General features: G+C 43.2%; 1 protein-coding gene and 1 long non-coding RNA gene across 2 annotated transcripts in view; both read right to left on the bottom strand.

The window, feature by feature from the left end:
• Positions 1-16605, bottom strand: part of LOC138968506 (UDP-N-acetylglucosamine--peptide N-acetylglucosaminyltransferase 110 kDa subunit-like) — a 98635-nt gene that overhangs the window by 40625 nt on the left and 41405 nt on the right. The window contains exons 10-13 of the mRNA XM_070341075.1: positions 13685-13785; positions 13088-13241; positions 10620-10721; positions 4004-4183 (exon numbers count right to left, since the gene is read on the bottom strand). Of these exons, the coding sequence (XP_070197176.1) occupies positions 4004-4183; positions 10620-10721; positions 13088-13241; positions 13685-13785 (537 nt within the window). The remainder of the gene's footprint in view (positions 1-4003; positions 4184-10619; positions 10722-13087; positions 13242-13684; positions 13786-16605) is intronic.
• On the bottom strand, positions 5581-8115 carry LOC138968527 (uncharacterized). Its single transcript, XR_011456215.1, has 2 exons — positions 7564-8115; positions 5581-6966 (listed from the first exon to the last, which is right to left on the bottom strand). It is a non-coding gene; the product is annotated as an uncharacterized lncRNA (long non-coding RNA).

Genomic DNA, 16605 nt, shown 5'->3' on the forward strand with positions numbered 1-16605 from the left:
TAAGTGTGAAAGGTTCAGTGACTCCGGGAAAGAGCGCGAGGGCGCTCTGACGATCATCTCCGAAAAAGAGGCAAATTCCAAAAACTGACGTCCAAATTCCTCTAAGTTCCTGCGTTACCAGTAAAGGTGTAAGCGGAAGAGCAAAGACGCCAGCAAGTTCCGACCCAGCTTCAGAAAAGAGAACTTCTTATGGCAAGAAGAAACAAAAACCGAAGCCTGTGTAGCCGAAGACAGCCAAGGCTGAGCGTGTTCCGGAACTGACCCGTGAATAACGGGTAGCAGAACCGGAACCCGTGGATACCACTTCAGGTAGGAGATTGACTAGCCAAAAACCTGCGAAAGGTGGTACCCACATTGAAGGTGACTATTGAACCGGAAGTAGAAAAAACTCCTCCTTCGCGGAACGGAAGTCCGACATCGCTGAATGCCTCCAAAGGGGCAGCCGATGTACCTCCATAAAATATCTGGAAGTAACGTCCGTCGAGACCTCGAGAGAAGCCAAAAGCTTCGACAGAAATCCAGAACATGTCTGATCATTGGCTAAAGACTGTATAACAGAATAGCCAAGAGAACTGACACGGCCTAAGTCACAGTTGCCAGTGGAAAACTACTGAACGGGATGACCGGAAAACCGGAAACCCGTCCACCCGGAAACCGTCCTGTCTCAACCCCTCCCGTAAGAGGGTAAGAGAAAGAGGAGGTAACATCCGAAGCCACCAGAACTGAATAGACAGTAGACGCAACACCCACCAGTGAAGAGACTACTTGTCACGGCCGAGGCTGAAAGCCTGAATGCCCGTAGGCCAGCCGCTGTTCCTCACTCACTGACATCCCAAAAGGAAGCGTTAGTAAGAAGAACAATGAATCCGGCAAAGCCAGAAACGCAACAGACAAAACCGCACAATGCGGAAGTAAAGGTTGCGTGGACTGAGGCCGGAAGCCCGAACGCCCGTAGGCCAGACAACGGTCAACTCCAGGAAAGAACACACAGTGTAATTACAAAGGAGGACCTATGCTTCCGGTAAACCGGAAGCGCAGCGCCAGAGGCTACCGCCCTTGCACTGAAAACGCCAATGCCCGCAACGGGACAAAGGAGAGATCAAAACAGTGCCGCCGGCGCTGAAAGGGGTGTCGACCCAACACCAGTGTGGTGAAAAGAAGACTGCCCTAACCGCCCATAAGGCGGATGCTGATCCTCGCTAATCGACATCCGTGAAGGAGTGTCCGTAAGAGCAAAAGCAAATCCGGACTGAGCCGGAAACGCAACGGACGAAACCGCACCATGATGCGGAAACGAAGGTTGCGATGACTGGGGCCGGAAGCCCAAACGCCCGTCGGCCAGTCAGCGGTCAACTCCAGGAAAGAACACACAGTGTAATTACAAAGGAGGACCTATGCTTCCGGTAAACCGGAAGCGCAGCGCCAGCGGCTACCGCCCTTGCTCTGAAAACGCCAATGCCCGCAGTGGGACAAAGGAGAGATCAAAACAGTGCCGCCGGCGCTGAAAGGGGTGTCGACCCAACACCAGGGTGGTGAAAAGAAGACTGCCCTAACAGCCCATAGGGCGGATGCTGATCCTCGCTCACCGACATCCGTGAAGGAGTGTCCAGAAGAGGAAAAGCTAATCCGTACTGAGCCGGAAACACAATGGACGAAACCGCACCATGATGCGGAAACGAAGGTTGCGATGACTGGGGCCGGAAGCCCTGATGCCCGGAGGCCAGTCCACCGTCAACTCCATCCACGACCTCTGTGTGTACGTGTGAAGGAGGACCTTCGCTTCCGGGAAAACCCGGAAGCGCGACTTCCGAAGGAAACCGCCCTTGCTCAGAAACGAACGAACACACCTTGATGTGAACGGACGAGACTGAACAGTAAATCAGGTAGTGACCCTGCCCAATGAGCTCCGTCCCAAAAGGGACCGTCCGGTGGCCTCACGAGGGCCGGACAAGCTCAACATACCTTGCGTGCCCCCAGAGGAGACAGAAGAAAAAGCGGAAACCCGACGTCACAGGCGGCCGTCACAGACGGAAACGACAAAGACGCCAAAAAGCGGGCGTCACCCACTGCCGGCGGAAGTACAACACTCGCAGGCAGCATAGAGCGCTAAAATTCTCGCGCACCAAGTTGCGAATCTCTGGAAAAAGAGAGCTAAACAACATATACACAAGAGATACTTGCCCAGACGCCGAAAGGCGGGAGAGCAAGCAGTAGAAGAAAAAAAAAAAATGACTGCCCCACGACCACGCGGTCATCTGGGGCATAAAAAGTAACGGACATAGCGGTTGTACATGCTAAGTTCGAAACAACAACAATACCAATAACACTGTCAGACACGCTGACGCATGGAAATGGCAGTCAAACAAAAAGTTACTGGAAATTAACGAGTCCAAAAACGGACGAAAAATCAGCAACTACAACGAACTTCCTGTCAAACTAATGACAAAAAAAGGAAGTGCTTACCAACTAACAAAGCAGAAGGCAAGTAAAGAGGTAATATAAGGTTTACCTAACCAAAAAATCGGCCGTGCCATGTTATAGCCGTCAGCCAAGCTGACCAACAAAAATGGCGGCCAAACAATAAAGTTACTGAAAAATTTACAAGTCCGGAAAACGGACAAAAAGTCAGCAACTACAACAACATTCTTGTCAAAATAATGACCAAAATGGAAAGAGCTCACCAAACACGTAAAGGCAAGCCGGTAAGACGGGTTAGGAGGCCGGTGGGTGTCCTTACAAACACCAACACGCAGCCACACACGGAGCCAAAAATTCGACGACCTTCTCTGCTGTAGGCTGAATAGTCGTATGAGTTACACGTGGTGTTTACAGGGGAAGTGACGTCACGTAACCCGGACGGGAGGTAACTCCCTGGGTAGATGGTCATTACCATACCTGTATTTACACTTTTAAAATTGTTTAAGACGGGTAGCCTTTTCAGACCTTAAGCATGTAAGAGTGCGTCAATGCTTTTATGTGATTCGGAGTAAGAATATGTAATTTAATTAATGTGTAAACAGACACAAGAATGTGTAATATCATAGTGGGGAACCTGAGTTCAGACAGTGATCTTTTGGTAGAACTCTCTTGTACCGTATTTGACGGACTGCAAGCCGCGACTTTTTAAAAAAAAAATCGCATTGCGGCTCATAAAAAGATGCGGCTAAAACGTTACCTAAACTTGAATAGCATTCACCTAATGGAAGTCGCCGCGGATTTTCATTTCGGTTGATTAGCGATTACCGGTACTTTATTCGCTCTCTACTCAAGACTCAGCGCTTTTCTTTTTCTTTCGCGAATCTTCGTTTGTCAACAAGTCGTTGTGCGAAGATAGCATACAGAGAAACACCGGATGTATCAGGATCTCGCGCGTGCGAGATTTCGTTTTTTTGTGTCTCGCGATAATTGGAGGAGCGAGAGCCGCCATGTTGTGTTTTCGTCTGCTCGAAATGTGCACAAAAGTCGTAAATCATCCCAAAAAAGCTTATTCCGGGCGGGACTACATGTGTGTGTTGGTTACAAATTGTGTGTGTGTGATATTTTTCTTGAAACTTTTTTTACTTTTCTTCTTTGTTTCGCTTGTTTATTCTCGGAGCCGATTTCGCCAAATACCGTACTTTCGTTTGCCTGGTTGTTTTGATTGATTGACACGATCTGATTATATTTTTTTCGACGGCGGCTAATATAGTGATGCGGCCTATACGTGGCTCGTCTGAATTTTTTTTTTTAAAGTCGGGGGTGCGGCTTATAAAATGGTGCGTCTTGTAATCCGTCAAATACGGTACATGAACCATACAAATTCTGATTTTCATGATTTTTTTTAAGAGCGTTGGTGCAACTCAATCTCTGACCAGCTTGTTTTGCTTACAAGCACATATGAAAAATTCAAATGACAGTAACTATTATGCAAATCTGGAAGTTTAATAAATGTTGTTTCAAAATACATATCCTACTGGTACTTTTTCTCCTCCATATGTTCTTTTTTCTACTTAAAAGCACTGACCTTTTCCAGACAGAGACTTGCATGCCTGGCAGCGATGGCTTTTCTCATGGGGTGTGACAGGGGGTATAGCATGCTGTGGTGAGGGTGGACGGAAGGCAAACGATTCTTTTCCAACTGATCCTGCACGATCTGAACCAAGCGCTTCATGCGGGCGCTGTAGTCTGTCCAGTCGCACACAATCTGAAACACACACTGTCTCCTGTACTCAGTGCCTTTTCTTTACCTTACTTTTGGCTTTGCAAGGCACATCCCGCCCCTGTGCCTCGTCAGCCTGGGAGTGGGAGCATCTATTCTGTTGCTGAATTATGTTTTGTGGACGGATAACATACAGACTTTGCTTACTTGAGCATGCATGTAGAAATGCAACTCACTGGCTGTGGCGATGAGAGCTGGGTTGTGTAGCTTTATGACATACATGCGCCAGCTACTCTGACCAAGTCAACATTGAAGAGAGAATGGAACTACTGTTTATTTCTACCTTTTGTCTTGCTTACTGGCTGAATGCTTCTTGGCTGAACTACAAAACCTCAACGTTAAATTTTTCGTCTGTGGACAGCTGGACCACCGGTCTAACTCTCCTCATTACAAGGACTCTCCTGGTTGTTGGCCGTAAAATATGTTAAGTCCTAATTCTCAACATGAAGACATCTTCGAATAAAATATTAAAATATTAAAGAATGCAAATGTACAATGCAATTCAAATCGAGTAATGTGCAGCTAAACATACAATTGGAATTTGTCCTATTTTACACTTAAGGCCAGACAGGCTAGCAAATTTTAGATCAAAATCGTTATGAACCGTGTTGAATTACTTAAGGGGGTTTGAATGTGCCTGGGCTGAAATACAGAAAAAATGTCTTGTTACACGTTTAACGGTCTTGGTAACCATGGAAACGATTCAAGATGGCCACCAGAACAAAAAACAAAATATCTTATAACTCAAAAACGGTTTCAGATAAATCAATTCTGTTTTTTGCATTTTGTTAGTAAACTATATATCTATATTTTTACGTTTTGACTCGTTGTTATCTTGTACCAAAGTATTTAAAAAAAAAAAACCACTTTTTTTTTCATTGTTTTTTTTTTAGATTGACAGAAAACAAAAAGTATTAGTCATAATTGCACATCCAAACGTAAATATGAGGGGAAATATGTTAAAAAACACACTGCAGACTTTCAAGGCTCTAGCTTTATTCCTTGCAAACCCTTAGGGTTTTGAGTGTGATACTACTGGAGAGTGATTGGTATGGACCTAACAGTTCACCCACAGCACATCAGTAATCCCATCCTACTGTAACATGTCCTGCTGCTTCAAATATGATGTATACCTGTGGGTCATTCCATAAAGCTGTGTACCAAAAGTGTGACATACATCGTGAAAATTGAAAGTGTATGAATAGCTTGTTTTTATGGTTTATGTGACAGATATAGACATATGCCACGGTGCCATGCTAAACAAAAGATACGTTTATGCTTTTTTTGGGTACGAGGGGTGGTCGGAAAGGTGTGTAACATCACACATGTTTTACCTTACATGTTGTCCAAACACACGAGACAGATAACAAAAAGCCATAGTATAATAGTAACAAGCTTTATTTGCTTCCCATTCTGATTTTCTTCGATTAATCGTTTTCCGAAAGAAAAAAACTAGTCGATCGAGTGTGTTCAAATCTTGATGAAAACTCAACAGTTTTTTTTTACCTTAACTCTTACAACTGGAACAGGACTAGGCTACAAAGAATAGCCTAAGACTTGAAAAAGAGACACTGAGCACGTATATCACAAAATAAAACAATAAAATGTCAAACGTTTGGAAAAATATTCACTTTTAGAGCGAAGAGTCGCGAAAGGTTACCTATGTAACATTCGTCCCTCATTGGTAACGACTCATAAAACGCTCCACGCCTGCTGCGTTCAAAAAGTTGACAGAATTGTTTTCATGGAAAAACCTTTCAGCGATGTTGAAGAACATTACATGCAAAAGAAACACCAAGTTTCATGCGCTGCTAAGTGACAAATGTAATTTTGAACAATCCAGCGTAACAAGAAAAAATATAAACGAAGCTTAGTGGCGACCCACGAAAGGCAAAATCACATTCAAATCGAATCGAATTGACAAGGCGCACATTCTTACGCATTCACTACACATCAGTAGTGCCTGATAAAATACCGAGTCGCATATATTCGTGTTCACGTAGTTCACAGTTGGTTTTATAAACCAAATGTTACGTAGAAATTGTTAAACAACCCAAATTTTAAACCAAATGTTATGTAGGAAATCGTTATTTAACATTCCAAATGCACACTGTAAACATGAGTAGGGGAAAACAGCTAAGTGCATATATGTAACATTAGCACAAAACACAACGAAGATGTATATCGGGGGGCGGAGGGTTCATGGTTGCATTTCATTAGCAGCCACACGGATACTTAAAAACAAGATGTAGGCTAAGCATGTCACAAAAAAAACGCAATTTTTGACGTCATTTTCTGTGTTTGCTTTTATACAAAACACTAACCAACCTAACAATCTTCTTGATTTTATTATCATTATCTCTTTGGTCAATTTGCAGTGTGTTGATATCCTTATAATTATATCATTCGAGAAGCAAGAGAAACATTCCTAAATCTAACTCTAAAGTCATGACCCTCTCCTGGTACACAGCTTTGTAGAACAACTCCTGTTCGAAATACAGTCACCAAAAGACACTGATGTGATTTATGAAGAAAAAATTTCCTTTCTTCCAGTCACTGAACACACACAACATCCTGATCACTGTTGTCCCTGGTCATCCTGATGTAGTGTAATGTTCAATGTTCTCCCCCTCCATACACATTGCCATCTCGTGCTTCCTCAGCCCGAACATTCAGACGACGCTGTCCCGCATACTCCTTTTCGGCGCCGACGGGCATTGACAGCAGAAGCAGCGTCAGCATGGCGGACCCAGCTTTCACTTCAGCAGCTAGAAACACATAAATACATCCCATAAATACATGTACATATATCGACAGGTTCAAACTAAAAGCGGGGGCACAACAATTACTCTTCATTTCAAACCTAAGTAGGGTTTACACACTTTTATAACTTAGAGAGAAATTCTACTACTACTACAAGTATTAATACTAATACTGGTTACATAACAAAGATAGCAGAACAATGGTGACTGCGCGTGAGAGAGCGAAAAATAAAAATACCCCAAAATACTTTACTCACATCAGGGACCTATATTAGAATAGGTCTATGCTCACATGTTTGACAAATGTAACAAACTTTCGACCATTCTAGAGTTTTCCTCAGGCACAAAACACAGAACAAAGAAGAAGACAGACGACAGAACAGAAACTGAGATCTTTACATTACAGTATTGTTTGGTCTTTTTATTATAAAGATACTTCTACTTTTCTCTGTACAAGTTTGTTTACATAGCTTAGTTCTTACATGAAATAAACAATGAAGTAAATAAACTCTCAACCAGTGGATATTTTTTCATCTTTTACAAAAAATTATTTTCCACAGTGAGCAAGTAAGTTGGATAAAGAGAGTACAGCAAGACACCAACCTGTCACTTTCTTGTCATGTCGCTGGTAGGTTTTCAGATGCATGGCTGGTATTCCCACCACTGCACTGAAAGTCTCTAGAACAGCGTAGCTCCCTCCCACCTCGTGACTGAACAGTACCATCATTGGATTTACTTCAAAAGCAATGTTTTTGCTATCACTGTCCTGCATTCGAGGTGATGACATCTCCTTTTTCTCATAATCGCCACAACCATCGCACGTCAGTAGCAGCTGAGAGGCGAAGCCAGCGTTTTCTCCTTCACTCACAGTTATCGAGAGACCAGTCTCCTTGCATACGGGACATGTAAGATCAGTCGGTAGTCGAGTAAGCTGTAACACATGCGTTCGTCGGCAAGATCTTCGTCAGCATTCATAGCCTCATGTTTTCTTCGAAACGCACACTTCGACTGCGGGTCGCTGCATTTCGACAGTCCCCTATCGCTCGACTTGCTTCGTCTTTTTGACCGCTGCTGCTTTTACCGCTTGCAGTCTCCTCTTCCCTCCCTTTGCTCTTGGCATTTTACAGTCAGTCTGATACAAAATTCACTATCAGAACACAACAAGAAGGGCAAAGCCCATACGACTCACATGCTTGACCTCGACCTTTAGGGTAACTAAACCTAGCAATGACATCATACACTAAGAACTGCTTTACACATTTTTCCTACCAAAATACATGTGACCTTGACCCAAGGTCAAGGTCATCCAAGGTCATGCAACACAAAGCTGTTAATTCAAGACATAGGAAGTACAATGGTGCTTATTGGCTCTTTCTACCATGAGATATGGTCACTTTTAGTGGTTCACTACCTTATTTTGGTCACATTTCATAAGGGTCAAAGTGACCTTGACCTTGATCATATGTGACCAAATGTGTCTCATGATGAAAGCATAACATGTGCCCCACATAATTTTTAAGTTTGAAACAGTTATCTTCCATAGTTCAGGGTCAAGGTCACTTCAAAATATGTATACAATCCAACTTTGAAGAGCTCCTGTGACCTTGACCTTGAAGCAAGGTAAACCAAACTGGTATCAAAAGATGGGGCTTACTTTGCCCTATATATCATATATAGGTGAGGTATTGAATCTCAAAAACTTCAGAGAAAATGGGAAAAATGTGAAAAATAGCTGTTTTTTAGGCAACATTTATGGCCCCTGCGACCTTGACCTTGAAGCAAGGTCAAGATGCTATGTATGTTTTTTGGGGCCTTGTCATCATACACCATCTTGCCAAATTTGGTACTGATAGACTGAATAGTGTCCAAGAAATATCCAACGTTAAAGTTTTCCGGACGGACGGACGGACGTCCGGACGGACGGACGGACGGACGGACGGACGACTCGGGTGAGTACATAGACTCACTTTTGCTTCGCATGTGAGTCAAAAATAGCGATGGCAAACAACTTTTTCTACGCTCACTCGAAGTTCAACTTTTGCTTTTTTGTGTTTGTTGACATCATCGACAAGAGGAAACCGCATTGCATTGTGGGAACGAAACTGTTGCATTGTGGGTAGGAATGCCATTCATACAAAAGCATGCCGGTTTTCTGATTGGTTAATCTTCAAGTCGTAGTAGGCTTCTCCCTTATTTGGAATATTTCGTATCGTCGTCTGCGTTGGAAAAACCGCGCAAAGCCGTTTATGGCAGTTTCCGGCAGTGACGTCAGTTCGTTGAAACGGTTCGGGAAACTTCGGGCTTTTCTTTCGTCTGCTACGCGAGGCGATTCCTCGAGCGAATTGTGGTGTTGTAAAGTGTCAAAAAAAGGTTATTTTAGCAAATATTGCACAAAATAAACGCCAACAAGCTTCGGTACACATTTGTATTGGCTAAATTCATACATTTGGCACCAGTTTTAGAGCAAAATAGTGTTAGGAGCTGTTAGAAGGGGTGTTCATGAGTCAAAATCAGGCATAATCACAACATCACAAAAATCATGATTTTAGTGAAAATCCAGGTGCCGTGTCTCGCCTTCAAAATACACCGTTTTTTTCTTCAAGTCGTTTGACCACAGCATTCATGAAACAGAACCGTTTGTGTTAAAATTTGGTGTGCTTTTGCTTCAATGTATGTAGAGTAATAGTATATGATCAAAAACAAATTGTGCTTTCAGATTGACTTAGTAAAAATTATTAAAAATTATCAAATGAAAAATAAGCAAAGCGATGAATCAAAACATGTTATTTCACGGATGACAAGATAATTTTAAAACTATTCATCGGAATGATTTGAACTTTTGCAGAATTGTTTTAGACATTCTGTTAGATTTTTGTTCCAGACGATTTTCTCTAGGATAAACAGTTGAAGAAATACACATTATCAAGCTTTTATAAATTTTTACCCACAAAGTCGACATTTGTATCTCTTCAACTGTTTTTCCTTTAGAAAATCGTCTGGAACAAAACATCTATCAGAATGTCTAAAACAATTCTGCAAAAGTTCAGATCATTCTGATGAATAGTGTTGAAATTATCTTGTCATCTGTGAACTAACATGTTTCGATTCAACGCTTTGCTTATTTTTCATGTAATAATTGTTTGTTTGTTTGTTTGTTTGCTTAACGCCCAGCCGACCACGAAGGGCCATATCAGGGCGGTGCTGCTTTCACATATAACGAGCGCCACACACAAGACAGAAGTCGCAGCACAGGCTTCATGTCTCACCCAGTCACATTATTCTGACACCGGACCAACTAGTCCTAGCACTAACCCCATAATGCCAGACGCCAGGCGGAGCAGCCACTAGATTGCCAATTTTAAAGTCTTAGGTATGACCCGGCCGGGGTTCGAACCCACAACCTCCCGATCACGGGGCGGACGCCTTACCACTAGGCCACCGTGCCAGTATGTAATAATTGTTGTTAATGTCAATCTAAGAGCAATTTTTTGGGGACCATATGCTATCATTCTGCGTACATTAAAGCAAATGCACACCAAATTTTAACACAAACGGTTCTGTTTTATGAATGTTGTGGTCAAATGACTTCGAAGAGAAAAACAGTGTATTTGAAGGTAGCTCCTCCCCTTAGAAAATGTATTTTGGGCAAAATCACAAACCTGTAAGCAATGAGCCAAATTACAGTAAGCATCTGGGAAATCGGGCTTCAGCTTCAGTGCAGTTCTGTAGGATGCAATGGCTTCTGGGATGTTACCAGAGTCCTGAAATAATCAAAACATCAGAGATTGTGTTTATAAAGACCAACAACTCTCTGTTTGTATCAGGACCTAACCACAGAAAAGTGTCAGCAAATAACAGGGAGTCCCTGACTCCAACTCATCCTTTGTTTTTAGCAAGCAAGAGAGATAAGTACAATGCAGATCCATGGCTTTCAGTAATGTATTTGAGTTGTTCTTTGCTACTGGTCACAAGTGGGGGTCAGCTCACACGGCCGCATTGTTCAATACAGTCTAGGGGAGAAACTGGTCACAAAGCACCCAGTACATGCCAGAGAGATAGGAGAATCGGCACAATCAAAGAAAATACCAAAATCATTCAATAGATCTGGAAATATTAAGATGTACTGTGAAAATGCTAGCAAAAATGGCGTCCAAAAACGGGAACGCACACTTGGTGCGTCTTTGAAGACTTACCTCCCGTTCTGTGTTGTTGATAATAGTCGTGTTTGTGCTGTTTTTGTTGAAATAGTATCTAATAAAACTGATGCAGTTCTTGAAATGTTGCAAATTATTGTTGTCTTTGTGAAATGCGAGATTGTTCTGAGGCGTAATCTGGATACGGCTGATGTCACACATAGGGTACCCCACTTCGATCAGCGTATCACTCCAAATGAGCTTCATAGCAGAAAAGCAAATACACTACCAAAACACTGCATAACAGATCTACAAGTCTGAGCCAGAATCATTGAAATTTACTTTCTGTATAAAATATTGCAATCAAATTTGTTCACGCCGTCACACAAATAACGCAGATTACCCTCGCCTTCGATTCAAAGTAACTCCAATCTGACTGAATTACCATCGAAACGCAGATGACGAACTGATTCACCACACATTTGTGGTATTTTACACACAAATTTCAACTGTGTTGTTTCGCGATAAACAGCCATAAACAAACAAATGTGGCGCCGTCCCGTCGCCTCAGAAGGAATAACGCAGGTGACCAAGAGATTGTTTCCGATACCTGTCTGATTAAAATCATCGTTTTTTTCACGAATGACGGCTCTTTGGCAGATCTGGTGAGTTGGAAACCGTCTATGAATGTTTCATTTAATGTCAAATGCGTACATTCTTGTCGATATTGTTACCTTTGGGCTCATAAATGAAGTCAATGGTCGTGTTTTCCTAAAGTGACTTTTGTCAGCATAGAACTTACTGTGCTTTGATCATTGACTGAGAAGAATCTTCCGATGTTTGTTTGTTCGTTCATGGGCTGAAACTCCCACGGCTTTTACGTGTATGACCGTTTTTACCCCGCCATTTAGGCAGCCATACGCCGCTTTCGGAGGAAGAATCTTCCGATGACACTAGTTCATTTCACTACGCGACTGCAGATCTGCAAGGAAACTTATGGCAGGGGAAATAAGCTTAACTGAAGACGAATAAGCGGAGTAACTGTTCTTCAACGGATTGCTCTTACACTGATCTAGATATTTAGATCTTGTCGTCTGCTAGTAAGTAGTCTTCGGTCGTGTGAAAGTCACATCTATTTCGACTGTGTGCATCGATCCGTGTAGTGAAATGTTGATCTTTGATGATTTGGCAACATAACTTCGCCACAAGTGCTTCGAGTGTATCTTTTGAAAACGTCTTTTAACAAGACTGTGTTTCGACAGCCCAGACGGGGAGGATCCTCGATAGCTCACAGGGTATATAATGTTTTCCGCCGTTTTTTTTAAAGAATCCTTTCAAATTTACTATTCCAAAAGTACCCTATGACACGACTCGAGTGGCAAAGAACATTCTCTGCAATTCCTGTCTCAGTCCGTGCAGCCGTTTCGGGTCCTATCGTCATCATACAAACATACACACAGACACACAAAAACCAGCTTTAAAAGTTAGATTATGTAAGAACCATGTGAACCAGTGATTTTTTCTTATGTACATCAGATACTACAGTATTTCTGCTTGATGAAAAGCTATATTTCAAAAACAAAACTAGAGATTTGAATTTTGACCACTTTTCCCCCTTTCTGTCACCAGTACTGAAGAACAACTCATTTACATACGAAGTAAAATCCCAGTAACACCTTACTATATACCCATATATCTAAAAATGCTAAAAAAGCAAGCACATATAACCATGACTGAAGATTTAAGCTCCAGACCTTTCGTGGGAAACAGAACGGAAGAACACTTAAAACAGGAATTTTGCCTTGCAAATGCATCAGATACTTTTTTTTATTTCTATTATCCCATTCCTGGGAAATTCAAGTCACTTTCTCCAATTGGAAATCTCACAGCAACAAGAGACGTGCTACCCAGCTGTTGCATGTTCAGATGTTCATAACATGCTTCCCAAATACACACAAAGAGCAAGACACAAATGTAGACCACATGTCCTGTACCTTGTGTATAGAGGCCAGGTTGCTGTGAGCATCAGCAAAAGCGGGGTTGATCTGAATGGCACGAGTGTAGCACTGCAGGGCACCCTGTATATCCTGCATCTCTTTCAGGGTGTTGCCCATGTTGGAGTAGGCATCAGCGAATGTGGGTGAAATCCTGGTCAAGCACAAGTGTGTGTGTTGGTGTAACAACTCATCAAATCATTGCTTTTTACACACAAAAAGACATTGGTCATTGCTATGACCGTCTTGGGCACATTCTACGATGAGTCAAAGCAACATGTTTGTATTTTCTTCTGTCGCGTCTCTTGATTTCATACTCTTTAAAGACCATTAAATCGAGGTCCTTGTGAACCTGTTGTCGTGAATTAAACCATTCAAAAATGAAACCTTTCTTGTTTTGTTATTATTGCATTTTACAGATGTGATGGCACACACATACACAGTCTCTCATCATCTCTGGCACAAGAATGTGCATAGCTGAAAGCCTGAACTGTATATTTTCTTTTAGTTCACTTATTAATTTTAGGGTATCAGCCTGCAAAATATTTCACACCATGGTTAGACAACTGTTGTTGACCATAAAAAATAGCTTCTTACCTGATGGCCTCTTTGTAATGCATGAGAGCTTCGTGAAGTTTGCCCTGTTGTTGCAACACGCTGGCCAGGTTAGAATGGGCCACAGCAAACTCTGGGTACACCTGTAAACACACACACACACTTAAAAGCTGTATAACCAACCAATCAATAAAAAAGCTAGGATATATATAATCTGACACATTAATTATATTTTTTTATTTTTTTCACAATTGTGTATAATAGAATTCATATTTTGCATAATATAAAGTTTCAAAAGTAAACTTTGATTTAATTAATATACTTACCAACTCACATAGATAGCAATAACTTCGTTTGGTTGCTAAGACATTGAAGCACTCTTACATGGTAACATGGGGAGATAACTCTAAAACAAAAACCACATGCCATATAAGGCATGGTCCGTAGTGGTTATCTCCCCTACCGGTGTACCGCGCATGCGCAGGATGTATACCGGTGACCCTCATTCCGTCCTGAAACATATACCCCTTTATACAATTTGCGGGGCAGGCTGGGAGGGAATTCAGTATGTGAGTTGGTAAGTATATTAATTAAATCAAAGTTTACTTTTGAAACTTTATATTAAATTACATATTCTTACCCAACTCACATAGATAGCAGATTGCTACTTTAGGTGGTGGGAAAATGTACTCACAGTTAACATCTTGTGAGTATTTGGCCTGCAGCTACCATAGCTGGCAGACCGAAAGTTCCGTCCCGCAGGTAGAAATTTAAAAAGACATCTTCTGATGTCCAGTAGGCTGCATTCAAGACTTCGTCAAGTCTTCCAGACTTTAACACAGCCAAGGAGGAGGCCCATGCCCTGACTTCGTGAGTCCGAGCTGACCGTAGAGAAAGGACTGACTGCCCCCCCCGCCCCCCCCCTTTTCTTGCCACCACTTGTAAGCCTGTCTTACCAGAGTGGAAACCCATCTAGTCAAGGTAGACTTCATAATATCTTTTTCTCTCTTAGTATTAATGGAGATAAAAAGTAGTTTCTGTTTTGGTGACCTGATCGGGTTAGTGCGAGACAGGTAAGCTATCAAGGCTCGCACAGGGCAATTAGCTACATCCGGGTCTGACGGAGCTAGTATGTTGCTCAGTGGTTTGATCTGAACTATTGGAGATGGTTTATTTGGCTTCTGGTTTTTTGCTAAGAAATTAGAACAAAACCTGAGAACTACCGAACCATCTTTCTCGAACGAGATGTCTCGAGCTGAACCAGACAAAGCATGTATTTCGCTACCCCGTCTCACGGAAGCCAGCATAGAAAGCATGACTGCTTTCCGAGTGAGATTATCAAGACTAGCTGTATGCAAAGGCTCAAAGGCTTGTGATCTTAAGTATTCCAAAACAAGAGGCAAATCCCAAGCCGGGACAGAAGATGGTTTTACCAAATCGAAGGGACGCTCCCTTAATCACACTGGAGATAACGCCCCCAAGTGAAATAGAGTGACCTAGCTGTTTCAGCGTAACTGAAATTGCTGATCGACGAACCTTCAGTGAAGCCGGAGAAAGACCCTGGTCAGCAAGCCAGGATAAGTGGTTAGCCACCTGCATTGAACGGGGAGATGTAACATTCACTCCGTTAACTTGACACCACTTGGTCCATGCCAACCAATGTGAGGTGTAGACTGAAGAAGTTGAACACCTATGCGATCCCTGGATCAAATCCAGCGTAGCGGCCGAAGCCCCTGAGCGTCTCAGTGATTCCCGCACAGTTGCCAACCGTGAAGGGAAAGCCACTGTGGGTTTTCGTGAGGGATGCCGGATCGAGGTTGAACTAGATCTCCTCTTCTGAGTTCGAGAGGAAACAGGGGCTTGCTTGCCAGCCGTAGGAGGTCCGGAAACCAAGGCTGGCTTGGCCAGTTTGGAGCGAGCCAGTTTGGAGCGATCAGTACTAGTGACGGTCTTTCGAGGTCCGCTTTTCTCAACACCATTCCGAGGAGGGGAATTGGAGGAAACGCATAAGCGTGCAGACCGCTCCAAGATATCTCGAGAGCATTGATCCTCCATGCTTCGGGATCCGGGAATGGGGAGACAAAGATCGGCAGACGGCGAGAGTACCGAGTGGCGAACAAATCTATCATCGGCTTCTCCACTTGAACCCAGAGGCGGAGAAGCGCGTGGTGAGCTATAGTCCATTCTGTGTGGACAATCTTGGTTGACCGACTCAGCGAGTTCGCCAAGACGTTCAGCTTCCCTGGAAGATACTTTGCTGATAGCATGATCTCGTGGTGGTGACACCACATCAAAATCTCGCATGCCCGATGTGACAAAGCTAGAGAGCGAGATCCTCCCTGCTTGTTTAGGTAAGACACCACTGTGGTGTTGTCTGAGTGTATCAGCACATGTTCTCTCCCGATGAAGGGAAGGAATTCCATCAAAGCTAGAAAAACTGCTTCCAACTCTAGCATGTTTATATGCCACGTGGCTTGCACCTGCGTCCACAGACCGAAGGTCGTGTGGTCGTCCAGATGAGCCCCCCACCCCCTGAGTGAAGCGTCTGTGAATAGGAGCTTCGACGGAGGGGAACGAACGATGGGAACGCCTTGCGTGAGCCAAGCTGTGATCAACCATTGCCTGGTCGTGTCTGCAAACCAGTCGCGAAGAGAGACCAACGTCTCCCAGTTCTGCGATTCCGGTTCCCATCTGGCGTTCAGGGCTTCTTGAAAGGGCCGTTTGTGCAGCCTGCCCAAAGGTGTCAGAGAGGACATGGATTCCATCTGACCTAAGATGGATGTCAGAAATCTGACTGAGGCCATGGAAAGATCCGCTGTGTCCCTGATCTGACCCTGGATCTTGTCTACCCTCCTTTGCGTGGGTTGAACCGTCCAATCCACTGTGTTGAAGACCATCCCCAGATATGTGAAATTCTGGGAAGGCTTCAACTCCGACTTCTTGTCATTGACTCTGAACCCTAG

The sequence above is a fragment of the Littorina saxatilis genome, linkage group LG6 (genome assembly GCF_037325665.1).
Source record: "Littorina saxatilis isolate snail1 linkage group LG6, US_GU_Lsax_2.0, whole genome shotgun sequence".
In the NCBI taxonomy this organism is placed as follows: Eukaryota; Metazoa; Mollusca; class Gastropoda; order Littorinimorpha; family Littorinidae; genus Littorina; species Littorina saxatilis.